Genomic DNA, 27,464 nt, shown 5'->3' with positions numbered 1-27,464 from the left:
CATACAATGACAACAGAGCAATTGCTACTTTAACGTTACAAAAAGTACTTTGATTGTCCCCTCCGCGTAGACAAGCAATTGAGAACAAAAGGCTCGGCTGGACATTAGGCCGACGCAAGAGCAGCTATTTTCGAATATTGCTCTTCTTTCGAATATAGTTTAAGAGACTTAGGTACCCACGAAACTATTTATTATATCTAGGCAACAGAAAAAGCAAACCACGCAAAGATTCACGTGAAAGCTCTAGACGGAATTCTAAGCAGATATCATTTTGGAATTAGAAAGCGATTTTTCGAAAGAGGAATATTCGAAAATAGCTGGCCTGGGGTCGGCCAGAAGTCCAGCGGAGCATTAGCGCTACAACATGTATAGTTCTTTCTTTATAAGCATATATTTTTGTATACCTCTAGCCCGGACACCCTGTATTTTAGATGTTTTAAAGTGTACTGTGGAAAATATTGTTCCTGTGTTTCATATTGTTTTATTAATTATTTTAGAAATACTTCAGTTAAATTGAAAACTAAAAACTAGTAACAATAAGCAAAACATTGTAAAAATTCTGAAAATTACAACAATATTTGTTAGTAAAGATGTGTCTTGGGTTAACATCAAGTAGTGCTAACCTATATGAACTGGAATCCATCCAAAAATTGCATTTTTCCTTATTTTTACACGTGGAGTGAAAGGTATGTTCTCTTGGGTTAATGGATATGATAAGATTGCATTTTAGAAACGAAACTGTAATGTGATTTTATTCTCCAATATTTACATATGAATTGAATAAAAATAAACATAAGGTTATAACGGTAGTAAAAGAACATTAAAATATATATTTGAAAGTTTAAATTAACTGTTTGGGGAAAGTAAGCCACACTAAATGCATATTATAAAACATCTTGTTTTGAAGATATAATGGTATGACAGTGGTGTAGACATCTATATGCTCTCACGTGAAGGAAGAGTATAGGAGGCAATTTTGTAACATACACTTCTTGCATTTGTAGTAAGCCCTAGCAATTTTGTAACATACACTTCTTGCATTTGTAGTAAGCCCTAACATGTATATTACATGCTGCTACTGTCTTATATCTGCCACGCACAATGTCCACAATTTCATTCTCTTGAGTTTCTCACAAACTTTCACGTGGTAAGAATATGCCACTTTGTTATATTCGTGCCCTTGGCATGAACCATGTCACTCCAGTGATCTGCCCCGGTTCCCTTGACGTTTGGTGAAGGTCCGATGATCAAGCTTCCAAGCACGGTTTTCCTTCCTGGAAAGACATAGACAAATCTTTAGAGGCAATGCTGTCATCACAATTTGTGGATGTGAAGTGTTTTACTTAGTGGTCTACATGCATTAATCCTAAACCAGACAGTTTCAGCTTCTGACTTCACAGACAGCCTAGTAGAGTATAGCGGGGTAAGAGTGCGCACTTAGTTTTGATTCCATATATCTAAGATACCAAAGCAGTAAGGATCTTAAAATTTATAACTAACAAACCTCAAATATTCTAATTTTAGTTTCTCTAGGTCTCAGATTAATAATTAGAATATCTTAGTTGTAATATATAATATATTAATGATTGAAGTAAACGCATTTTTACCCCACTGGTGGGGTAAAAGCATGCGGTGGGGTAAAGTTCGCATTTAGGAAAAAAATTAGAAAATAATGTTAGACTACAAAATCTGTTATAAATTTGTACTGAAACTATTTGTATTGGTAACTAATTTAAAAATGTACATGTAGATTCTTAGAAGGAGAAGTGGTTATGATTTCAGATGCTTGGCCCTTTCTCATGATAACTCTTAATTTTGGGGGTGGGATGATTTCGTCACGGAAGACTGATGTTGATGCTCCAGTTGATGAATGAGGCACAGAGTCCGAAATCAGAAACTCAAAAATTTTGCATAGTTGCGCGAACTTTTATTTTGCCCCAAATGTGATATGCCAACTTCAAATCCCGCTTTTTAAATTACCAGAAGGTCTTGCCAGTTATAAAAAATATTTTGAAACATGTAACGCATTATGGCAAACATCACAAGTAAAAACATGTGGTTAATGAAATTTTGAAGTTATTTTCTTGTTATGCAACACAGTTTGCAAAAATATCATAGTACCACCTTAGGAAGACAACGAATAAAACCGAACTCATGGTTTCAACGTGTTTTGTTCCAGAAGCCTGTTAAACACATATGATTACATTCCGCCATGACATATTTAAGGCAGACGCATTGTTACCTGCCTAACTTTCAATGGAACACGGATATATGCACAACGAACATTTTACCCATTGCACGTTCTTACACCACTCCATTCTACATTGACGATTATCAACATGAACGTCGCCAGAAATATCTGTAAGGGATGTTAGGCCGTTGATATAACAAGTTATTGCAAACAAATAATAATGAACTAGTATTTTATTATCAGTTTGTTGTCAACAAAAATATATCCTTGGCAAGACTGATTTATTTAATTTACTTTTCCAGATATCATACCATTAATATAGATAACTAACTAACTCTCTAACCTTCTTAAACACGAAGGTTCATGGCTGCAGCAACACAGGCCTTCCATCTGTTCCTATCTTGAGCAAGATCTATATAATCTTTTCCATCCCTACAGTTTTCCTTTAGGTCCATCTCAACGTTATCCCTCCATCTTCGTCGTGGCCTTCCTACAGGTCTCTTACCATCAGGTTTCCCAACAAGAATCCTGTAAACTCTTCTTTCCTCTCCCATTCGTACCACATGGTCTGCCCACCTAAGTATTCTTGATTTAATCATTCTAATAATATCTGGACATGAATACAGATTATGCAGTTCTAAATTATGTAACCATCTCCACTCACCTGTCTCCTCATTTATTTTTGGCCCAAATATTTTCCTAAGGATCATATTTTCAAATACTCTCAATTTATGTTCCTCTTTCAATGTAAGGGACCAAGTTTCGCATCCATATAATAATACAGGCAAAATTACTGTTTTGTATATTTTAACTTTTAGTTTCTTAGATATTAAACGAGAAGACAAAAGTTTATGAAGATAAAAATAACATGCATTTCCTGAATTAAGCCTGTTTTTTATTTCCTCTTTAATATAATTTTCATTTGTTAGTATTACTCCTAAGTACTTACATTTGGAAACTGGTTCAAACGAATTGTTATCAATAATTAGATTTTGATTATTACCTAACAATTGGTTTCGGCCTTTAAGCATATATTTACTTTTCTCTTTGTTAACTTTCAAACATATCTCTCTAGCTGCTTTTGAAAAATTTTTTTAGAATTATTCTTAATTGTATTTATATCATCCCCTAATAAGTCTACATCATCTGCATATGCTAACAACTGAGTCACACCGTTTAATTTTAGTCCTTCGTTAGTTTCTTTTACCTTCCTGACAGCATATTCTAACGTAAAATTAAAGAGCAATGGAGATAATGCATCTCCTTGTTTTAACCCATCATGAATTGTAAATTTGTCAGACATATTAATACCCACACGAATTTTACTTTCTGGTTTCACTGGTGCAGACATTTATCATATTAACAAGCTTCTTAGGTATTCCAAACTCGACTAATATATTATATAACTTATCTCTTTTGACTCAATCATATGCTTTTTGAAATCAATGAATAGTTGATGGACAATTTGATTATATTCCCACTTTTTCTCAAGTGTCTGTCTGATGAGAAAAATTTGATCTGTAGTTGATCTGTTAGAATGTTAGATTATATTTTATATGTTGTTGAGAGCAGAGAAATTGCACGGTAATTATTGCAGTTCATTTTATCACCTTTCTTAAACACAGGAACAATTATGGATTCTTTCCATTGTTGAGAGATTTCTTCTTTATTCCATATTAAACAAATTAATTTATGAATTTGACATAGCCTATTAACTAATTTCCACCATATTTCATTAACTCAGCTGGTATTACATCAATGGCAGGTGCTTTGTTATTCTTTAGCCTTTTAATAGCATCTTTAACTTCAGTCAAGTTCGGTTCTGGAACAAAAGGTTCTGCTGTGTGGACTTCATTTACTTCTGATTTATTTCCTACATGAACATTTAAGAGGTCAGTAAAGTAGTTCCTCCATCTATTTAAAATATCGTTTGTATCGGCCAAAAATCACAGTTTTTATCTTTTATCAAGTTTACTTTAGGTTGTAATCCCTTTCTAAATTAATTTACACCTTTATATAAATATCTGATATTTTTGTTTTTGCCCTTTGTTTCAATTTCGTTAATTTTACTTTTAAAGTAATCTCCTTTATTACTTCTAAACGTGCGGTTAACTCCTCGCTTTATTCGATTATAATTGTTTAGATTTGCATTGTCAGAATCATTTAACCATCCAAGTCTAGCCTGATTTCTTATTTCTATTAGATTATGACATTCCTTATAAAACCATGGCTTACTTTTTCTTGGTTTAAGGTATCCTATACTTTCTTTAGCTGCTGATTCTATTGCATTTTGTATGTGCTCCCAATTCTTATTTACGTCTGTTTCATTTATATTTTCATCATCATTTAAATCCTGCAAAACATCCAATCTATTTGACAGTTTAATTTGGTAATCTTTCTTAATTCTTTCATCAGCAAATTTTCCTGTATTAAATTTTAGAACTTTTAGATTTTGTTGCTTATGATTTATCACTGCGAGTCTCTCTCTTAATTTAGCAATTACTAATCTGGAGAAGACCAGGTATATTTATGGATATCTTTATGTTTAAAAGTGGTACTTTTCACAATTAAATTCTTTGAGGTTGCAAAAGTAATCAATCTTATACCATTATTATTACTTAATTCATGAAGACTTTCTTTACCAATCGTTGGTTTAAATGTCTGTTCTTTACCAATCTGTGCATTAGTCACCTAACAGAATTTTTATATCAAACTGGGAAAATTTATCAAAGACCTGTTCTAACTCTGCATAAAAATCATCTTTAGTATTATCATCTTAATCTTCCGTTGGTGCATGTATGTTCATGAAAATAATTTTACCCCACCTACCCTGTAAAACTGCATATGATATCCTATCATTAAAAAAAATTACTGTTTTAAGAGCAGAGATAATTCTATTATTTATGAAAAAGCCTGTTCCAAAATTATGATTTTCAGTACGACCATAGAAAAAAGTATAATTTTTAGATTTACAATTCCCTTCTCCTGGCCTCAAGCTTCCTGGACAGCTACTACATCTAATTTATACTTATCTATCTCATTAACTGTACACTGAAATGCCCCAGGCCGGTAAAGTCTCAGAATATTCCAAGTGCTTAATTTAATATCCTTATTCCTAATGTAGATCTTATCCTTAGTCCAGGGAGCTCCCAAAGTAGTCCCCGCCCGGAGATCCGAATGGGAGACAATTTACCTCCGGAATATTTTACCTTGGGAACATCCATGGCCTCATATTGCTGTTTCTTGACATGTCTTTTTACAGTGCACAGTTGTCAGCTCTACGCCTAGCCACCAATATGAATGGAGGACAGCACCTGTCGTTGGTCAGCGGATCCCTCAGATTAATACCATTAATATACAAAAACTAACTAACTCTCTTGACTTCTTAAACCGGAAGGTTTATGGCTGCATCAACACAGACCTTCCATCTGTTCCTCTCCCGGGCAAGATCAATCCACTCTTTTTCATCCCTACCGATTTCCTTTAGGTCCATCTCAACGTTATCTCTCCATCTTCGTCTTCCTACTGGTCTCTTACCATCATGCTTTCCAAAAAGAATATCGTAAACTCCTCTTTTCTCTCCCATTACTGTCACATGGCCTGCCCACCTAAGTCTAAGTCTTCTTGATTTAATCATTCTAATAATATCTGGACTTGAATACAAATTATGAAGTTCTAAATTATGTAACCTTCTCCACTTACCTGTTTCCTCATCCCTTTTAGAACCAAATATTTTTCTAAGGATTTCATTTTCAAATACTCTTAATTTATGTTCCTCTTTCAATGTAAGACACCAAGTTTTGCATCAATATAATACTACAGGGGCAATTCAATTTGTGACGGAATTACCTTTAGAACAACAATGTAATTACATATTTCCCTGATGTACTAACGTATATAGTACAATATGTGACTTGTTGTGCTATATGCTATATGATTGACCAAATGTTGTGCAACTCAAAGCATACAAAATATGTAAATTATCTGGGTGCACTAGAAAGATATTCCTGTCAGGAAAAATAGTTCAAAGCATGCTCATCATGCCACGCAGGACAACTAAAATTGTTTTTGCATTCTGATACTTATTTTTTTTTTTCCAAAACCGTGTGTGACGGAATTACTATTTTTCCAAATACGATATACATATTTAAAGTCGTGTTGTTTTCAAAATAATATAATGCAGCCCAACTGAAAATTTATTTGATTGATCGAAATGCAAAACAGTATTGGTCTTCTGATCAAAACAATAACAGTGTGACAAAAATATTTGGTGTGAGATAAGAAAAAATGAAAAACTAAACCGAAATTGTCTCTTTCTTGAAACAAAATCTACATGTGTGGAAATTATATTGAATAATTGTTAAGCTGGGATTACGTTGCATGTACTTGACTGTCAAAAACATATCAAACACGCTGTTTAGAAACAAACAATGCTGGTTGTTGGCATGGGCGTCTGGAAGTAGGGTGGTTAAGGGGGATCCCCACCCTTACCATGGAAAATAAGTCAAATAAAAAGTACGTACTTCACACATATATCATTTAATTTCAGTCACAGTAATATATGTTAATTATTGCAAAGGCGTTCAGGTACTTGATAACTTCAAACTCAATAAGTTCTATTTGAGGTGACAATAATATTGTGGGAGAAATGTGCTTCCTTTGCCCACCCTCTGGAAAAAATACCATGCTTGCCCCTAACTGGGAAAAATCCTGCGGGAGTCTGTTACATGACCTACTTCAGTCCGCTGGCAAAGAAATTCCATTTCATGTGAGTCAAGCTAAATAATGTTTCTAAGTATACTATATTTTCAAACAAGTGTCCTTCTTTGAAATGGTTGACTGAGAAGAATTTAAATGGAAAATAACATCTTGACCAAGAACTCAGCAATGAGCTGTAAATATATTTGTTCTCGACCATTCTTTTCCCAGAATCAGACTCCCAGTTTTTTATTTGCATCGTTTCCCAGCAATGACTTGCAAATATATTTGTTTACGACCATTCGTTTCCTAGCAACAAACTCCCAGTTTTTTTTCTTTTGAATCGTCTCCTAGCAGATTTCCACTTTTTCCTCTCAATCGTTTCCCAGCAATGGGCTTCAAAGCTATTTGTTCACGACCACTCGTTTCCTAGCAACAGACTCCCAGTTTTTTTTTCTTTGAATCGTTTCCCAGCAATGAGCTGCAAAGATATTTGTTTACAACCATTCGTTTAGCAACAAACTCCCAGTTTTTTTTCTTTTGAATCGTTTCCTAGCAGATTTCCACTTTTTCCTCTCAATCGTTTCCCAGCAATGGGCTTCAAATCTATTTGTTTACGACCATTCGTTTAGCAACAGACTCCCAGTTTTTTTCTTTGCATCTTTTCCCAGCAATGAGCTGCAAGATATTTGTTTACGATCATTCGTGTCCTAGCAACAGACTCCTACTTCTTTCCTTTGAATCGTCTCCCAGCAATGAGCTGCAAAGATATTTGTTCACGACTATTCGTTTCCTAACAACAAACTCCCAGTTTTTTTTTCTTTTGAATCGTTTTATTAGCATATGGATTTAGCCTTGTTAAAAGAATGTTACATAATATTTTATATGGTGTTGAGAGGAGAGAAATTCCACGGTAATTATTGTAGTTTATTGTTGAAACACAGGAACAATGATTGTTTCTTTCCACTGATGAGGGATTTCTTCTTTATTCCATATTATGAATTTCACATATTAAGGAATTCCCACCATATTTAATTAACTCGGCTGGTATTAAACCAATGCCAAATGCTTTGTTATTTTTTAAGCTTTAACTAGCATCTCTAACTTCAGTCAAGTTATGTTCTGGAACTAAAGGGTCTGCTGTGTGTATTTCATATACTTCTGATTTATCTCCTACATGAACATTTAAAAGGTCATTAAAGTAGTTCTTCCATCTATTTAAAGTATCGCTTTCATCATCCAAGAATTCATAGGTTTTTTTCTTTTATCAAGTTTATTTTAGGTTGCCAACCTTTCTAAATTCATTTACCCCTTTATATAAATCTCTGATATTTTTATTTTTGGTTTATTTCAATTTTTTAAATTTTGATTTTCAAATAATCTCTTTCCTTACTTCTAAACGTGCGGTTAACTTCTCGCTTTATTCTATTATAATTGCTAAAATTTGAATCATCAGAGTTATATAACCACCTAAGTCTAGCCTGATTTCTTATTTCTATTAGATTATCACATTCATTATCAAACCACGGTTTACTTTTTCTGGGATTATGGTATCCTATACTTTCTTCTAATTGCTGATTCTACCATTACGTATACGCTCTCAATCCTTATTTACGTCTGTTTCATTTATATTTGCATCACTTAAATCCTGGAAAACATCGAAACTATTATGACAATTTAATTTGGTAATCTTTTTTAATTCCTTCATCAACAAATTTTACTGTATTAAATTTTACAACTTTTAAATTTTGTTGCTTATGATTTACCACTGAGAGTCTGTCTCTTAATTTAGCAGTTACTAAATGGAGTTAGTTCTGATGCGTTTACCAAATTCTGATTATTATAGCTTTTGTAGTTTCTCAAGATACCGACAGTTGATGGACAGACACCGTCGGATATAAAGGTACGATTTTGTCAGCTTTGCTGATTAGTAGGGAGCTAGGCATGCACCCTAGAAACTATAACGGAGATCAACAATAGAAACAAAGGAGCACTGATGCTTTCCACTTACCGAACTTGCTTTTGTTGCAGAGGCTTATGCGGCCCATGACGTCATTCAGGTTAGACTGCTTGGCAAGGGACACGCTGATGACGTCATCGAATGGAATCGAGATGCAGGGATTAACACGGCGGGTCTTCAACTTCCGGAGGGGCTTGCCCCCCTGAAGGAGGCTCACCTTCACGTAAGGCTGGACTGAAATTATAGACATAGGAAATTAATATAGTTTCGAACATTGACCTGAAAGGATAGATATCAATAATAAAAAGGAAGATCAATACTATTCCAGACCCTACTGAAGCACCATTTAGGAACTGATGGTACCTCCAAAAGATAAGATTCAGAATACACGTTAACATTTCAAAAAATCATATAGACCCTATCATTCAATGCCCACTAGAAATTCCCAACGATTTTCAATTGGAAACTTATGATGGTTTCCTCTCTCAATCTTTCTCACTCAATGAATATGATATTAGCTTTCTTTATTTCACTCAACTGACAGGTTCATAGTTTAGATATAATTCGGCACACTTCTTATTTCGCCTCCCCGAGAAGATTTTAAGTTTAAAGTTCTTAAAATTGCCAACACAGCTGTTTGGGACAGATTAGTGTATGTATTATTATTTGTGTTATCAATGTGTGAAAATTTGTATATCTTAAGTATTCATTATACTTGTCGCCACTAGGTGGCAGGACAGTGCAGACTCTGCTTCGGAGACTGTGCAGGGCGTGGTACATATCGGGAAATACCCGCACTGTACGAGAGAACAGCGAGAGACATTGCTACACGGTGGTCGACTCCATTCCAATGTAGTCCAGTGTCAGTGTACATTAAATAGTGTATATAATCAGTCCAGTGTTTAAATATGAAACGCAACATTTTATGGTCATCTCCGGGCAGGATTAGTTTACCAAGTGAACAATCTCTGTGAGATATGACGTGTTACGCATCAGAACAAACGTCTCAGCTCGCCCGCCATGGAAAGAACGAGTGTTTTCGCGCGGTATCGAAGTGACTTTGTATGCAGTGTTCCAGTTACAGATGTGTACTGACATTCGTACTTACGTCAATATATGGTTGCATGTTATGTGCTCAATCGTAGAACTTTTTGTGTCACAGTACTTATTACGTATTACGTGTAATTTTCGATCACAACGGTTAAGCGTGTGGTTTGAACAGACATTCCGTATCGTTATCGTGCGCACGTCGAATGTTTTGTTAGAAGACCGAATTGTACACGGTGGTATTCAGTGGACAATAAGTTATTTGTTACGAGAACTCATCACGGGACTGAGTATCATAAATTTGGACAGTTTCGAGCATCCACTACAGTATCCTGCTATCATCTGAAGTGACGTCATCGCCAACACCCAGGGAAGCTTCAGGTCAAGGTCAGTAGTTAGCTAGGCTCGCACCATATTTTGTTTACGCTTTCCTCACGTACTATTTCCTACATATCTTGCCCTCTTTCCTTCGCGATGGATGAAGAAGAGAAAAGAGTGTTGATACGTAGGAGAGCTGGATTTAGGGGCCAGTTAACACGAACACAAGCATTTGTTAATTCCTTTGAAGATACGGGGGAAGTTCAAGAAGTAAGGGTCCGTTTACAGAATTTAACACCTTTGTGGGAAAAATACGATGAAGTTCAAACACGTTTAGAAGTAGAAGATATAAACGAGAATCACGAACCTCACAGGGAGGATTTTGAAGAAGTTTACTACAAGGTACGGGGTAAAATGGAATCCATTATAGAGAAACATAAACAAGCACAAGCTGCACCTACAGATGGATCGAATGTTGTAAACAATGCTTCATCATTAGGCACCAAGCACATCAAATTACCCACGGTATCTTTACCCACGTTTTACGGTAATTATCAGGATTGGTTAGCATATTCAGATGCATTTCAGGCTATGGTTCACACAAATGACAATATTCCTAAAATACAGAAATTCCACTACTTACGTTCATCATTAGAATCTGAAGCAAGAACACTTATCGATACTTTGCCCATGACTGATTCAAATTACGATATTGCATGGCAATTGTTGAAAGATAGGTATGAGAATAAACGACTGATAGCAGCAAGTCATGTCAATAACATCTTGCATGTGAACGCAATTAACAAGGAAAATCCCACAGAATTACATCAGTTCATCAATGACGTCACCAGTAACTTAAATGCTCTTCGAGCCCTTGAATTACAAACACCGTTAGAAGATGTTATTTTGATACATCATTTTTTGGCTCAACTTGATTCTCACACAAGAAGGGAATGGGAATTAAGCCATACCGATCAGTCGTTCCCTACACTAAAGGAACTGTTCACCTTTCTAGAACAAAAATGTCAAGCTTTGGAATCAATGAAGTCTGTTCACGTAAACAAAAATGTCAATGAACACAAGGTTAGCCCTAAACAGAAACACATCCGTCAGTCAAATTCTTACCTGACAACTACAAATACACAATGCTATTTCTGTAAATTAGCACATTCCTTATATTCATGCAAGTCTTTTGCAGGCGCAAGTCTGAAGCAGAAACAAGAGTGTGTGCGCAACAACAAACTTTGTTATAATTGTCTCAGATCGAATCATAATTTTAGGAACTGTACTTCAGGTAATTGTAGACGCTGTGGATTGAAACACAATTCATTGTTGCATCCAGACGAAGGCGGTAAACGAGGAGGTCCTCTAAGGCAAGACCAGCCAAGGAATGACTCACCAGACACGAGGAATGAAGCGGCAAGGACAACTTCAGTACAATCTTCATACTGCACATTTAAGAGTAAACCAAGATCACACGTTCTGCTATCAACAGCTTTAGTAGAAGTCATCGATTCTAGGGGACAGCCACATACATGTAGAGCTCTCCTGGACAGTGGGTCTCAGTCAAATTTCATCAAGGAAGATCTTGTTCAGAGACTACAGTTGCGAAAGCAGAAAAATCATATTCCAATCAGAGGAATCAATAATGTTTCATCGGAAGCGAAGCACAGTGTAGACATTCAGCTGCGCTCAAGAGTGTCAGACTTCCAGACTTCACTTACTTGTCTGATACTCCCACGCATCACAGGGAACGTACCTTCTCAAGTTATTCATCATGAACATTGGAACCTACCAACCGACATTGAGTTAGCAGATCCAGATTTCTACAAACCAGAAGGGATAGATCTACTAATTGGATCGGAACTTTACTTGCACTTACTTCTTCCTGAAAGACAAACGAGAGATGAAAACTATCCTGTTCTTCAAAATACCGAATTAGGTTGGATTTTAGCTGGTCGGATGGAACAGCCTGTAGAACCTAGTACACCCACAGTAGCATGTTTTGTACGCATGGAGGATAATTTGGATTCTCAATTACGGCGTTTTTTCGAATTGGAGGAAATGTACTCGAAACCAAAAACAGCTGAAGAAGTAGCTTGTGAAAACCACTTCAATCAACACACCACCAGAGATGAAACAGGGCGTTTCATTGTTCGTCTCCCATTTCGATCAGTTCATACAGAGCTAGGACGTTCATACAACCAGGCATTATTCAGATTACATCAGTTAGAGAAGAGGTTTCAACAACAACCAAGGTTGAAAGAGGAGTATGGCAGAATACTCGAGGAGTATGAAATGTTGGGACACATGAAGCCAGTACAACCAGATCCAAATGAAGCTGATGACGTGTCATACCATTTACCACATCATCCAGTATTCAAACCTAGCAGCAGCAGCACGAAGACCAGAATTGTTTTTGATGCATCAGCAAAAACAACAAATGGAGTCTCATTAAACGATATACTGATGGTCGGTCCAACCACACATGACGATCTTCAGTCTATAGCTCTTCGCTTCAGAACTCACAAGGTTGTATTTACGGCAGACGCCGAGAAGATGTTCAGACAAATTCTGATTCATCCAGATGACACTAAGTTTCAACGCATACTTTGGAGAAAATCTACAGATATGCCAGTACAAACGTTCGAGCTCACAAGAGTCACATTTGGTTTGGCATCATCACCGTTTTTGGCGACCAAAACATTGCAGCAGTTAGCTGAAGAGGAAGCAACCAAGTTTCCGAATGCATCCAAAGTTTTACAACGAGATGTTTACGTTGATGACCTTCTCACTGGAGCCAACAGTATTGAAGAAGCTAGACAATTGCAAGGAGAACTAATCGATTTACTGAATTCAGCAGGATTCACTTTGAAGAAATGGTGTTCTAATCATCCAGAACTTCTTGAAGCAGTACCAACTACTCATAGAGAAATGCAACTACCATTTCAGTTCGACAAGGGAGCGAGCGTTACGGCTTTAGGCCTCACGTGGGATCCAGTCACCGATAAATTGCAAGCAAATAACAAGGAGATAGTGTCATGTTATGAAGACAACATCACTAAACGACAAGTAGCTTCTATTGTCGCATCAATCTTTGATCCTTTGGGACTAGTGAGTCCAATAGTAATTTCTTACAAGATATTTCTACAACAATTATGGTTCCATAACATGGAATGGGACGATAAGTTACTAGATAAACTCAACATGGAGTGGAAACGTTTGTTTCAACAGTTACCAAACATTAATCAGATACAAGTTAACAGATTTGTGCTAGTTCAAGGAAAAGTGGTTGACATTCAACTCCACGGATTTTCAGATGCATCGCAAGTTGCATATGGCTGTTGTTTGTATCTTAGATCAACAAATGAAAATGGTGAAACCACTGTACATTTACTTTGTTCACGTTCGCGTGTGGCACCTATAAGAAGAATCACTCTTCCTCGTCTTGAATTGTGCGCTGCTTTGTTGCTGGCGAAACTAACACACAAGGTGTTACAACTACTACAATTGGAAGTCAGTAGAATCAATCTATGGACCGATTCGAAGATCGTACTGGCGTGGCTAGCATCACCTGCAAGACGATGGAAAACATTTGTAGCGAATAGAGTTTCACAAATTCAAGAATGTTCTAAGCCTCAGTACTGGAAACATGTAGTGTCAGCACAGAACCCCGCAGATTTAATCAGCAGAGGGACAAATGTAGACTCACTACACACCTCTCAAATGTGGTTTCATGGCCCTGATTGGCTATCACTTCCAGCAACAGCATGGCCTTCGAGTCCAACATCGTCAAGGGAGGATGACTTCGAACTCGACGAACTTGAAGAACAAAGAACAACTACAGTAAGTCTAGTCACAAATGCACCAACGATAGAATTTATCAGCAGATTTTCGTCGTTATTGAAACTTCAAAGAGTGATTGCATATTGTTTGAGATTTCTACACAATGCGAGGAACAAACAAGAGAAACATATAGGATCATTGTCAGCAAGTGACTTAAGATCAGCATTGCATACTTGCATTAGAAGCATGCAACACGAAGTTTATGGCAAGGAAATAAGAGAATTGTCTTCTAACAGTCAGGTGTCAAAGGATAGTCAACTTTCAGACTTGCATCCTTTCCTAGATGACAAACAAGTACTCAGAGTTGGAGGAAGACTTAGGCACTCACAGCTACCATATGATAGCAAACATCAAATCATATTGCCACCGAAGCATCATTTAACTGAATTGATCATTCTTTCAGAACACCACAGGCTATTACATGCAGGACCGCAACTCCTTATATCTTCATTACGACAGGAGTACTGGATACCAAGAGCCAGACAAGTGGTCAGAGCTATTCTGCACAAGTGCCTCATTTGTTTCAAATTAAGAGCATCTATTTCCAACCAACTCATGGGACAATTACCACCATCCAGAATACAGTCCACTAGACCATTTCTAAACACTGGAGTTGATTACGCTGGACCAATTATCATAAAGCCGTCAATCACTAGAAGCAAATCAAGGCTGAAAGCATATGTAGCAGTATTTGTATGCTTTGCCACAAGGGCCATACACCTAGAATTGGTCGGAGATCTCAGCACCAAGTCATTCATTGCTGCTTTGCGAAGATTTACGGCACGCAGAGGAAAATGTTTGAACTTGTACAGCGATAACGGAAGAAATTTCGTCGGTGCCAATCGTGAATTACAAGACTTGAAGAATTTATTCCAATCATCAGACTTCAGCAAGTCTTTAGAAGACCATGCAGCTCAGGAAGGATTCAAATGGCATTTTCTACCACCCAATAGCCCAAATATGGCTGGACTTTGTGAAGCAGGAGTGAAGTCCATGAAGCATCACCTGAGGAGAATCGTAGGGAACTCTGCTCTCACTTTCGAAGAACTTGAAACACTCTTAGTTCAAATCGAAGCCTGTCTTAACTCCAGGCCCCTCACAGTAATGTCACATGACCCTACAGATCCCAGTTTTATAACCCCTGGCCATTTCCTTATTGGTGCACCCCTAACTAGTTTTCCTGAGCCTAGTCTGACTAACATCAAAGAATCCAGTTTATCCAGATGGCAGAGATTGCAGCAGATGTACCAACAACTATGGGACCGTTGGTCAAAGGACTACTTGCATTCCCTGCAGCAGAGGACCAAGTGGAACACCCAAAGGAAGAATTTGGAACCAGGAACAGTGGTCTTAGTGAAGGAAGATCACCTACCTCCACTTACATGGAAACTTGCTATAGTTGAACAAGTGCATCCTGGTGCGGATGGACTAGTGCGTGTTGCAACTGTTCGCACTTCGTCTTCAACTTATAAACGTCCAGTTAACAAACTAGTGCCTCTTCCAGTAGATCATTAGTGGTACTTTTGTTGATCGACTCGATCAAGAGGGGGGACTATGTTTGGGACAGATTAGTGTATGTATTATTATTTGTGTTATCAATGTGTGAAAATTTGTATATCTTAAGTATTCATTATACTTGTCGCCACTAGGTGGCAGGACAGTGCAGACTCTGCTTCGGAGACTGTGCAGGGCGTGGTACATATCGGGAAATACCCGCACTGTACGAGAGAACAGCGAGAGACATTGCTACACGGTGGTCGACTCCATTCCAATGTAGTCCAGTGTCAGTGTACATTAAATAGTGTATATAATCAGTCCAGTGTTTAAATATGAAACGCAACAACAGCACTTCAGCAAATTTGTGACAGGCCCTTCAACTAAATGAACAAAAAGTTGTAGTTAATGATTTACCTTCTCACCTACTTGTGAAATCAGTGGCGGCGATTAGGGGGCCGTGTGGGGCAGTAGCCTCCCACTATGCTAAACTTTATATACTAAGGAAAAGTAAACTGTTCTTGCTCCCCCCCCCCCCCGTCACAGTTTTGGAACCGAATCGTCGCCACTGTGTGGAATTAGAGACTATAAACACTTAATGTAATACACAATCAGCCATCGTAAATTGGATTAAGAAAGTTGAGAACATTTGAAAACACACATACTTATGTGAGAGGTTTGTAACACTGAGCCTGCAGAAAATCGCTGTCAAGAAGGTTGAACCCAAAGAGGCAAATTTTTTGGGAGTTTGGGCAGTACCTTGCACGACACTGAACATTTTATCAACACCTTATTTTGCGCTATCTTTGGTAAAAATAGATTCGGGACATGGGTAGGTTGTTCTTGCCTCGAACATCAATGTGCTGAAAGGTATTCTCGTCAGCAATCTTACAGACGAAAAAAAAGTAGGTTTTAAATATCAAAGCCTAACTAATAAAGCTAAATATAAAAACAATATTGTTATTGTTAATACAATAAACTTAGGTCTATATCAAGCTAATATTTGAATCCAAATTGTTGAGAGAAAAATATATTGGTCATATTTTAACATTGTTTATTAATAATAAATAATAACAAAGTACAACTATTAAAACTGCACCATCGCAGTAAGTTGAACCCCCATCCATTATTTCTGTATACAGGGTGTTTCCGGGAGCTTGAATCCATCTGGCAGGGTGGATGGAGATTGACCCAAGTACGAATATGAGATAAGGAACCCCGATCCAGAAACTCGTCATTAAAAGTTATAAGCCAAAACTAATTGAGGCTGCTTATGACAGTGCAAAAAGACAACGGAAAGATGCGGATTGTTGATTTAATACGGGCATTACACAGTGTATCACAGCACTCTACGACGAAAACGTTACATACCCTTCTGTCAAGAATCCTTCCTGCGTGTGATATCGTCAGAACGACTCCAGAGATGTTAGAGGGGATGTGACAGGGCTTCTTGACGCTGCCATGCCTGCTTCTACTGTGGGAGCCGCAATTTTCAACACTTACTGTAACGTTTTCGTTGTACACTGCTACGATACACAGTAGTAATGTCCGAATTAAATCTACAAGCCGCATCTTTCAGTTGTCATATTGAACTTTCACAGGCAGCCCCAACTAGTTTTGGCTTGTAACGTTTTAATGAGGCGTTTCCGGACAGGGGTTCTCGTTCCTTATATCATGTTGGTACTTGGGTCAGTCTCCATCCCCCGTACCGAATTGATTCAAGGTCAATGAAACCCTATGCATATACGGTCATGGTTGTTTTACACTACACATACGTCTATGGGACTTAGCAGCTTACGCAGTGCAAAATCGTCTGTTGGGAATACGCCCACAGTCACACCTGTTTTCGGTCGTGGCTCCACCGGCAATACAAACACCGCTTTTAAACAGAAGAAACCTTCTGTAGTTCTAAATGTTATTGTATGCAATAGTTTATGGTCTTTTGTCCATGGTCATTTCTTTTGTCGCCTGTCGCTTACGAACAGGAGAGCCATCCAGTGTGGAAGGGGAATTTCCGTACATGGACTTCCTTCACGAACGCAGGGACATCCATAAAGTATCCCACGCCACCTGAATAACGTTCTTATCTGTAATCAGCTGGACAGTAAACTCGAGGATATGTCTTGTAAGTCTGGAGCGTTCTTCGTCTGTAGGACGGAACGCTACTGTCTGCAATTTCCATTCGTGTTCTTCCAAGCTATTGAAGGACTTCTTGTCTGCAGTATTTTTCTTTAAGAGACGTTGTCGCGGTCAGTGGTGAACCGTGATCAGCATTTCTTGATATACGGGATAGGGTTACCAGATCACTATATTCCACAAAATGCAAGGAAAATTCCATATGTGACTTGTACGTACACCCAACGGCAAAAGAAACTGTAGGCGAATTGTCCATCAACATTTTCATTCAGTATGTATTGCACAATATGATTAAAATGAATTGAAATAAAGACGTCAATAAGCAGATGGCAATACCAACATAGTTTCACTCCTTAAAATAACACAGGACGTAGAACAAAAAGTAATGAAAATAGCGATGGACAATTTGCCTACCATTATCTTTGCCGTTGACTGTACGTTTAGGGATGATCCGCCGGCAAACATGTTACCATGTAAATCACAAAGCAATGCAAGAAATTCCTTCCCATATTAACAATGACGTTGAATTCAAATATGCGGATATTGTTGTATCTCCATTATATTAAATAAAATATGCATTTGTAGAAAAAAATACACAACAATCTTGCGCACAAAGGCAGCACACGTGAAGGGCAATTATATACAATAAGGAAAAATAGGCTAACGATGCTTAACGTTCTACTATACTCTGTCCGGGGAATCTGTGGAGCAAGGCAGCGCATAACGGTAGAGAAAGGGAGACTGCGAGTTGGTGGAGCTAAGCAGTGTGCGCTTCTGCAAATGGCTGGTAGTCACACTCACTTCCCCTCTCACGAGTTTATTGGACGAGCACTCTCGAGTCACTCCTTGCGCAGAGACTTATTTTCGTTCGTTCGCTCCAGAGATACCTCGGATAGAGTATAAGAACAATGTTAACTTATGCGTGTGTTGTGTAGCAGCACAGTGCCCCAACCTACCAAAGGCCAATACAAAGTATTCAGAACGAGGCACTAAGAATAAATAATCTCTGGCGCATCGACACTAGTGTTGCCCACGAGACGAGACTTGGCCTGTCTCGTCTCGTGGAAGTGCTGTCTCGTCTCGAAAATATTCGTTTGTCAAAGGGACACATGATCAATCTCGTCTCGTCTCGAATTTTTAAAAGCCTGTCCCGTCTCGTCCCGTGGGCAACACTAATCGACACGTACCTAACATTGATTCAAATAAGAGAAGCATTAGATCAAGCAATGCAATTTGAATACATGCAGCGAGAAAGATTGAAATTCTGGGCACAACAACCTCACCACCATAATCCGACCATAAGTACCATTGGCGAACGAGATCCAAATGCCTAGACTTAAGAAACAAATCCAATATGCCAGTTTATAATGTAATCCAAGAAAAATCTAGCAGTGTTATGTCCGAAAAGCACTTGGATGGGTGACCATTTATTCTATCGAATCATAACGTTTCAATTACTGTTAATTAAAATTTTACTACATACAGCTCGTCACGTTAGGAGTAAATTAAATTAGGCCTATTGTTTCTGTTATATAACCTTAAGGCAATACGTGTCAATAGGAAGGTAAGTATACAGTGTTTCAAGATTCCCATACCCAAGTTACACGACAACCGTGCGAAAAGGAATAGAAGAGACAAAAATGAGACCAAGACATGGTGATAAGGCTACAACGACACGGACCAGAAAGCAGGGCAACAAAGTTGTCGAAAGTTAAAAATAACTTAACCCGCCATGATACGTCTTGATCTTGATCTTAGCATGTATTCTTATCTGCAACTAATGGTTGCTATCGATATTATTAACTATTAACCCACACGGCATTACCGAAAATAAATGACTGCAGTATGTACTGTAGTTGTGTGACTTTATTTGTTCGCAGTATGAACGAATATTTCATCTACTAGTAGTCATTGTTTCAGATTCATTCTTCTTTTGCCCGGACCTCCCTGGTGGAGTGGTTAGCACACCGTGCTACGACGCTAAGGGTCCAGGGTTCGAATCCCGGCCTGGGTATGGTTGTTCATTGTGAGTGTCATTTCAGTAATTTCATCATATCCTCACGATTAGCGGTAGAAAAGCAAGTAAAATAAACTAAATTAATATAGTATATGAATTTTCCCACACCTGTACCCAGCATTTTTTGAGGGGGGTGGGGGGAAATCCCTTAATGTGGAAAAAAGAGAAGATCCGAAATGCTGTTGGAGTAAGATAGGTGAACGAAAGGTGGCCCTAGTTAAGCTTCTATGGCAATTTGCAAATCTCTAATGAGAGATAAATTCCTGAAATTGAAAGAAATAACTCCTATAACTAATGAACAACGTATACCAAATGGATATTTTGTAACATTGCTTGTAATGTTTTTTAAAAAAGATAATTACAAAACCGTTACATCTGTTCCCATGGTGGCCCATGCGTCCCAAAGGTGGCCCTCCGCTTATAGTTGGCTTAGAAAACGATGCGCATGCTCTAGAAAATATGTTTATTCACGTTTCTACATCTTATTAGAGAAAATTGTTGGTCTCAAACTTTTAATTGTCTGCACAGACCCTATAACTCCAGGGGTTCCACAATAACTTACATAAAATGGCTGCTGGCAGCCCGAGACAGTTCGTTTTCTGCATGGTGTACCTGAGGGGGACTGGGTATATTAATGTAGTGCCTATTAATGTAGTTCCATTTGTTAGCTGTGTTAAATCGTACTAAAATGATTTTCGTAAAGTTGGCAACCTTGGGAACACGAGCTACCTTATTAGATGAAACCACCAACGCTATTGCATCTAGACTAACAATTATAGAGTTTCAATATTACGGTCCAAAATAACAAAGAAATTCAACTCCCCAATAGACACTCCCTGATACGACAATCAGAAACACAGTCGTCTAGAAAGGCTGTTACACAGCGTATACTTTGGTGCTTATTCTTTTCCTTCAATTCTGAAAGACATTCGAATAGTAGGCTACTGTATTATAATGTTATTATAATGTTTCCTGATTAATAGCAATGATTCTTATAATGAATATAAGTTTTAAAAAAGGAACATTTTTGAAGCACTGCAGTTCGAAAAAAGGCGAGACATTGATAATAAAGAATGAACTGTCTTGACTAAATCGGGAAGTTTGGTGGCCTTCATCAGTGGTTATAAATTTATAATTATCGAATATTGCAGACTGCAGACTCCTGGAACTTGCCCCTCTCCACAACAACCATTTATGCAAGGATAAACTCGAAATCTTTGCAAAATCTGAAAAGTCGCCAAATTCATTTTCGTAAGTTTTTGTAGGTTCATATTGAAACATATCATATTTCGAAGAGAGAGGGCATGATCCCCTTGGTCCCTCCTGGGTTCAAGCTTCCACTTTCCTAAAAAATATTTTAAAACGTTTACTGTTGGACAAATGAAAACACAGTTGGTATACTTGTCTTATCTCGAGACATATCCGTTAGTAATACAAAAACCTCATGTCGATTTTGAGTAAACTTGTTCAAATCAGTTATTTCTGAAGTCGAGAGAGGGCCTCCCCGATGGCGGAGTTCCTTGTCGTCATTGCCTTGTAATCAAGTGGTCCTAGGTTCGATACCCGGTGGGGACACAAGTGGTTCGGTTCCCAATTTAAACTGTAGGTCCAGTCCCTATTAGCCTTCCTATGCATAAAGTGGAGTTAAAACTCAAATCAAATCAAAAGTAGAATCAACCAAAGCAGGTCTCAACATTGTAGAAATAACAATAATAAATATTATCATGGTTATGATTTCTTTTGATACAATGGTAAATGTTATGAACTAACAAACATAAATACATTTTATTCCAAATTTATTGCTACTATTATTACATCACAGAGGAAACTTTCCAAGCCGATCCACAAGATGACTGAATATACAGTACATCTGACTTCATTATATTTTCGTATTTGATACAGTTAATGTACTGACGTGCAAAATTATTATATTTGTTGAATTTTATGGCCAAGCGCACGGTCCAATCAGTATAATCTACATGAGCTATATTAATTTGTTCCAACAGTCCACAAAAGTTTGTCTGGTGGCGCCATAGTTTCCGAGTTATCGATACACAGAGCCATCTAGCGTATGCGGATCGAAATACTAGTACCTCACTTCGAACGTAGCGCCTCCAGCGGTGACTGGTGAACTACGTACATAAGCTTGAGTCACTATCATGTAGCGCCTCTTGTGGCATATGACGGAACTGCGTGCAGGTGCATGTGCGGATGACATCACTCTCCTGCGAGAAAGGCCTTCTGGCCTCTTGTTTCGTATCTTTATATACAGAGCGTTTGAAAATAATTCAATGTATCTCACATTGAATGGCGATTGTGTTTTAAATTACTAACTACATTCGTGGCTTTTGAAGTAAATCGTAAAAAAGTACTTTGTCATCAGCTGAACCTCGGTTAAACGTCAAGTAGTCAACAGGAGGTCCATTGGCTGGTCACTGGTCGTCCTTTTCTTCCCGTTCATGCCACGATACCTGAATATGATTTTTTTCCCTTTCCGTTCGTGCCACCATCCGTTCGTACCACGGAACCTTAATGGACATTTCCACTACGACATGAAAAACGTTTAAAATCCATTCATTTTACGGATTATGATACAAAAATGAGATATGCCAAATATCTCGGCGATATTTGTTTTGGTTCTTGAGAAACACGCCTTCACACATTGCTGAAATTCGCATCCTACGTCACTTCAGTGACGTCATCTATCAGGAAGGCGTGCAGGTAGGGCTTTCTGCTAGCCATGTAAACTTAGCGTGTGTCGTGAAAGCGACAGCAAAATGTCATTAGTTACAGTGTAAAACACAAGTATCTTGTAACTTGCAGTGCAAAAACTTGTGATGCTGCATCTCTTGCAGATGAATTATTTCCTAGCAGTATAGCAGCAATTACAATTCAACCCAGTGGTTGGGTTAAAAAATGGGGGGGGGGGGCAAGGTGACAAAACTGGGGGGCAAAGACAATATATTTCCCTTTGTAGATAGCATAGTGCGGGGACAAAAGTGAGGGGGCAACTGCACCCCCTCCTAATCGCCGCCACTGATTCAGCCACTCAGTAGAGGTTTTTCCATTAGACTGACAAAGCAATACTGGTAACAGGTAATGGCTGAAAGCGTGAATGGCCTTGTTCGCTCCCAATACATAGCTTCTGACTGGAAACAAATTGCTACAAGAATGCCTTTTCGGGAATCACAATTAATTTCGCCAAGATATTTTATTCACAAATTCTAAAATAACAGTACATTAGAACACTCGGGTTTACAAGTCATTTTCCTCATTATAAGTGGTGATCCGGTAAAAAAAAAAAAAAAAAAAAAAAAAAAAGTAAGCGGAGATTTTAAATTTCCTCCAGTAAGCGATAATTTTTCTTCAGTTATATACGAGGCGTATTTTTTAAGTAAGTACCGTTTTGATATGTACAAAAAACAAGTAAACTTTTAGTACCAATTTTATTGTTACATGAAAGACCACACTTTTATCTACTTTTCCACATAATTGCCACCAATATTAAGGCACTAATCATATCGAACAACAAGCTTTTGTATTCCGTCGTCATAGAAGTTTGCCGCCTGAGTTGACAGCCACTGCAACACGGCCGTTTTGAGGCTATCGTCGTCATCGTGGCGCTGACCTCCGAGATGTTTCTTCAGTTGCAGAAACACGTGGTAGTCACTGAACGCTAGATCGGGGCTGTATGGAGGATGATCAAATTGTTTCCAGCCAAATGATCCGATGAGATCTTGACAAGAAAAGTCAATGCGCTACCTAAACATTTGCTTTTGTGCGCCTCAGTTAACATTTTTGGTATCCCTCGTGAGCACAATTTTTGATAGTTTAAGCGTTCGGTAACAATTTCGTAGATAACACTTCTTGAAACTTCAGGGAACTCCTCTGATAACGAAGAAATCGTCGAGCGTCTGTTCTCTTTCACTTTTTCGTCGACTTTATGCACCAAATCGACAGTGATCACTGAGGGTCGTCCACTCCGTTCCTCTTCATGAACATTCTTTCGGCCATCTTTGAAAGCTCTTACCAATTTGCGCACCATTCCATCACTCATAATGTTTTGTCCGTACACTTCACAAATCTTACGGTGAATTTCAACTGCTTTCACGCCTTTAGCACGTGAAAACGAATAACAGAGTGTATTTCACAGTCGGCGGGATTCTCAATCGGTGGAGGCATTTTAAATACGTAAAAGCAAATGTATACACGATCGATTGTTGCCGCAATGGCGTCTGTGGCTTGTAAACAGATGTAGGTACACAGTGCGCATGCACGGAACACCGACCGCTGCCCTACAGCGGCGGAATTTCAAAACGGTACTTACTTTAAAAATACGCCTCGTATATTTTAGAAATTTGTGTATTTATCCTACTACGTCGCTTATCTGTTTCTTTGTCTAAACGCAACTATTAGAACTCATGGTTAATTTAGTATTTCTCTTTTCCTGCGCCACTTTTCTTGCAAGTTTTGGCTAATAGCGACAATGAAAATGAATGACGGCAATGTTCGAAGTCGGGGTGGGGTGGAGAAGGACACTACCCTCACTACCAGCACAATTTAAATATTGGGCCGAAATATATAATAACCCGAGATGGAGTTGTAATAATCGAATGAGAACAGGCCCTGCGAGGCAGACCTCTAGAAAATCGAGGCGAGGCTGAGATTGATTCCGAGATTTTAGATCTCGTTCGAGACTTGAAAATAAATAAATAAATCATCTAAACCTAGTTTAAACTGGCTTGTTTAATGCATTCGAACCTTGAAGTAAGCGCGCAGTGGAAGATTTCCGCCTTAAAGGTCTACTTATTTGCTATGGGGCAGCTATGCTATTCGAAAGTACAGATATAACACTGTTCCAGATTATGCGAGTATATTTACATCATGTGCAAGCACAATTACACTACACAAATAAATAGAGTTTGTTCGACGATAAACTCGCTGAAAGAAAAACATGTCTTCTCACTTAGGCCAGTTTGATGGATATTCGTTTAACTAATTAATAATGAACTAAATCTGTCTTTTGACTGTCAAGTCACTTCTTCACGTAGTATATAAGAGAGAAAGATTATGAACAAAATATAATTGAGTGAGTGCGTGCAAGTTTGGAACATAAAACATTACGGAAAGTACTTATCCTTCTCCTCCATATCGTGGTTCCTCGGACACCTTCACAAAGTGTCTACCTTGAGGAAAACAACTTCCTCTCTCTGGGTCAGAATCCAAAATGCAAGGTAGATAGAGATTAGGTAAAGCCATCCGAAGATTGCCGATCTTGCACGAACGCGTGACGTCACCAGAGAGGGAGTGAGCTCGGCTCAAGCAGACGGCCCCTAGCAAAATGCGCTGCCTCAAGGGCTGCGAGGTCGCACCGAGGCTTCCTTATTACGTCATTGCGTAACCGATTCTATTGACCTCTGGTGGCAAAATTAACAATGATTCCATCAACCTGGCACAAATGAAACAGAAATATAACAAAATGACGGCTCCGCGCGCACTGCGGTCCATATTTACTAGGTGACTTTCTCAGATACGTCATGAATCTTGTGTATACTAATTATAACGCCAGTTCAGTCATGGTAATTCTAAATCGGCGGTTCGGTTTGCATATATAATCAGGATAATATCCCGTTTTCGAGGGCTCTTAACGTCGAAACGAGACGTGGAACAAAAAACGGAATTAACAGAAGTTGCTCTCAATAACCTCTATGCACTGTGAAAGTTTTGTACGCTGGTCCTTTGCATATGTTTAATGTTGTACATTCTATATTTTTTTCGAGACTTGACACGAGAGAGAACGAGAAATGCCCTTGAAAAGAGACAAGGAAACAGATATTTATACATCGAGTCAATGAGACATTTACAAATTAGCACACCAAGAACGAGACAGGAACTTACAACTCGAAACGAGACCCGAGACTGTCTCGTCTCGTTTCGATACCACCCCTAGTGGCAAAATTCTGCGCTGACCAACCAACGCGCTCGGCTAATGAGATGAAGCAGCTATTTCGTAGTACAAAATTTAAACATATCGTACTATTTCAATATGTGATGCACATTATTTCCTTGTAATCCTTAGAAATTTTCTGTGCAACTGATGCAATCTTCTACATTGTATTGCTCCTTATCTGAACAAAAATATTTGATTATTTATAATGACTGGGCACACAGAAAGGAAACGCAAACTGAAATTGCCTTATGGAAAAGATAGTAAAAAAGGCGATATAGGCTAAATAAAGTGAAGGATATGAAAAGTTGAATATCATACTTCCTTATTCTTATTTTGCACTACAGGTTATGTAAATTTCAATGAATATAAATAAAACTACCGCACACGCTGTAGGCTACACAGTAAACTGAACGCTCGAAGAGCAGACGACAAACCAGCTGCGTATAGATGACGTATCAACATGGCCTATCGTGTTTTGAGCGCAACTCTAGCCTCGCCAACTTTGGAAGTCTCGTTTTTGCCTTAAACTGAACATAGAGAAGCGTGATAACTTCCAAGGGCCATTTTCCATGGTGTAGTTTTTAAAATTGTTGTTAAGTAAAATTTTGTGCAAATGTCCATTGGTCCGCTGTTGAAACTTTGGATATATCCCGAATTGTTTGGTGTTTACGTTGAATCACCGTCAAAATTTCCCAAACTGCAATATTTTCCTTCGAACCTATTTAGACGAATGGTAGTAGGCCTAGAGTGGCGCACAGCTGTCAGATCTTATTGATAGGTGCTGATAAGTGATAAGCTATTAGGCGAAACAGGATTAGGCGAAACGGGAAGCGATCAAAAGAAAACCCATGCCGGGATTCGAACCTGCGGCTAGGAATTGAGATGAACATGAAGGTTTCAAACGACTGAAAATACCAATTAAATAAACCTAGCTTCAACTCTCGTTCACAAAGAATAACTAAGTCACAATTTAGCAAATATGTTAGTGCACTTACTTTTCTTCTGTTCCCAAGCGTTGGCGCACTCGACACTAAGCCTGAGGCGACTGATTCCAACAGTGAGCAGATTCGCATTGTCCTTGTTCGGGCAGAATTTCAGTGACACCAACATTTGGGTTGCCTTGTCGCCTCCTCCCTGCAAGAACAAATAGTTATAAAATGATTGTTATATAAAGAGTGTGGTATAAAAATGGGCTTTTTTTAAAAAATGCAACGAAACTATTTACTACGTTTTTTCCATGTTATTGATTTGCTTTATTTTTCTTCGCTTCTTGTGCCACTTTTGGCTAATTTCAGAAGATGGGGATGAGTGATAGTATGATGAATAGACGCTCATAAACATCCATGCCCAGCCCGGGATTCGAACCCGGGACCCCTTGCGCCGTAGCGGGATGTGCTAACCACTCCGCCACGGGAGCCGGATAATTCTACGTTTCATTAGATAAAAATACAAATACATCAACTACACCATTACACATTGCGTTTTGCAAAACATGCACGATTACGCTCAAAGTCACGTTCGTGTGTTGCAAATTACATTCTGCAGGTGACCACCATTTCGTTGTTGACATTGGTCAATCTGGAGTCGAAATATTCCACTGCACATTCCAACATGTGAATAGGAATGTTTCTGCTTCAGTACATTCGCTGTTTTCAAAACTCTTCAGGCACATTCTAATTGCATTGGCCGATGGAATAAGATCACGTCTCCCAGGATTAAAATATCGTCGTTATTCTTTGCTCGCAGTGGCAACAGAGTCGTCATTTTGATAGAACGCCATCACAGCTACAGAACGTTGAGCTCTGCT

At 38.3% G+C, this 27,464-nt stretch overlaps 1 protein-coding gene across 2 annotated transcripts in view; it reads right to left on the bottom strand.

Annotated features, from left to right (window-relative positions):
• Positions 1–742: 742 nt before the first annotated feature.
• LOC146003582 (synaptotagmin-B-like) overlaps positions 743–27,464 on the bottom strand; it is a 136,689-nt gene continuing 109,967 nt past the window's right edge. For both annotated transcript variants that reach the window (XM_083141882.1, XM_083141883.1), the window contains exons 3-5: positions 26,653–26,791; positions 8,901–9,083; positions 743–1,274 (exon numbers count right to left, since the gene is read on the bottom strand). In XM_083141882.1, the coding sequence (XP_082998008.1) occupies positions 1,141–1,274; positions 8,901–9,083; positions 26,653–26,791 (456 nt within the window). In that variant the 3' untranslated portion in view covers positions 743–1,140. The remainder of the gene's footprint in view (positions 1,275–8,900; positions 9,084–26,652; positions 26,792–27,464) is intronic.

The sequence above is a fragment of the Lepisma saccharinum genome, chromosome 20, assembly GCF_977018435.1.
Source record: "Lepisma saccharinum chromosome 20, izLepSacc3.1, whole genome shotgun sequence".
In the NCBI taxonomy this organism is placed as follows: Eukaryota; Metazoa; Arthropoda; class Insecta; order Zygentoma; family Lepismatidae; genus Lepisma; species Lepisma saccharinum.
Note: the sequence above shows the minus strand (reverse complement) of the source record. Positions and strands in the feature narration are given on the sequence as shown.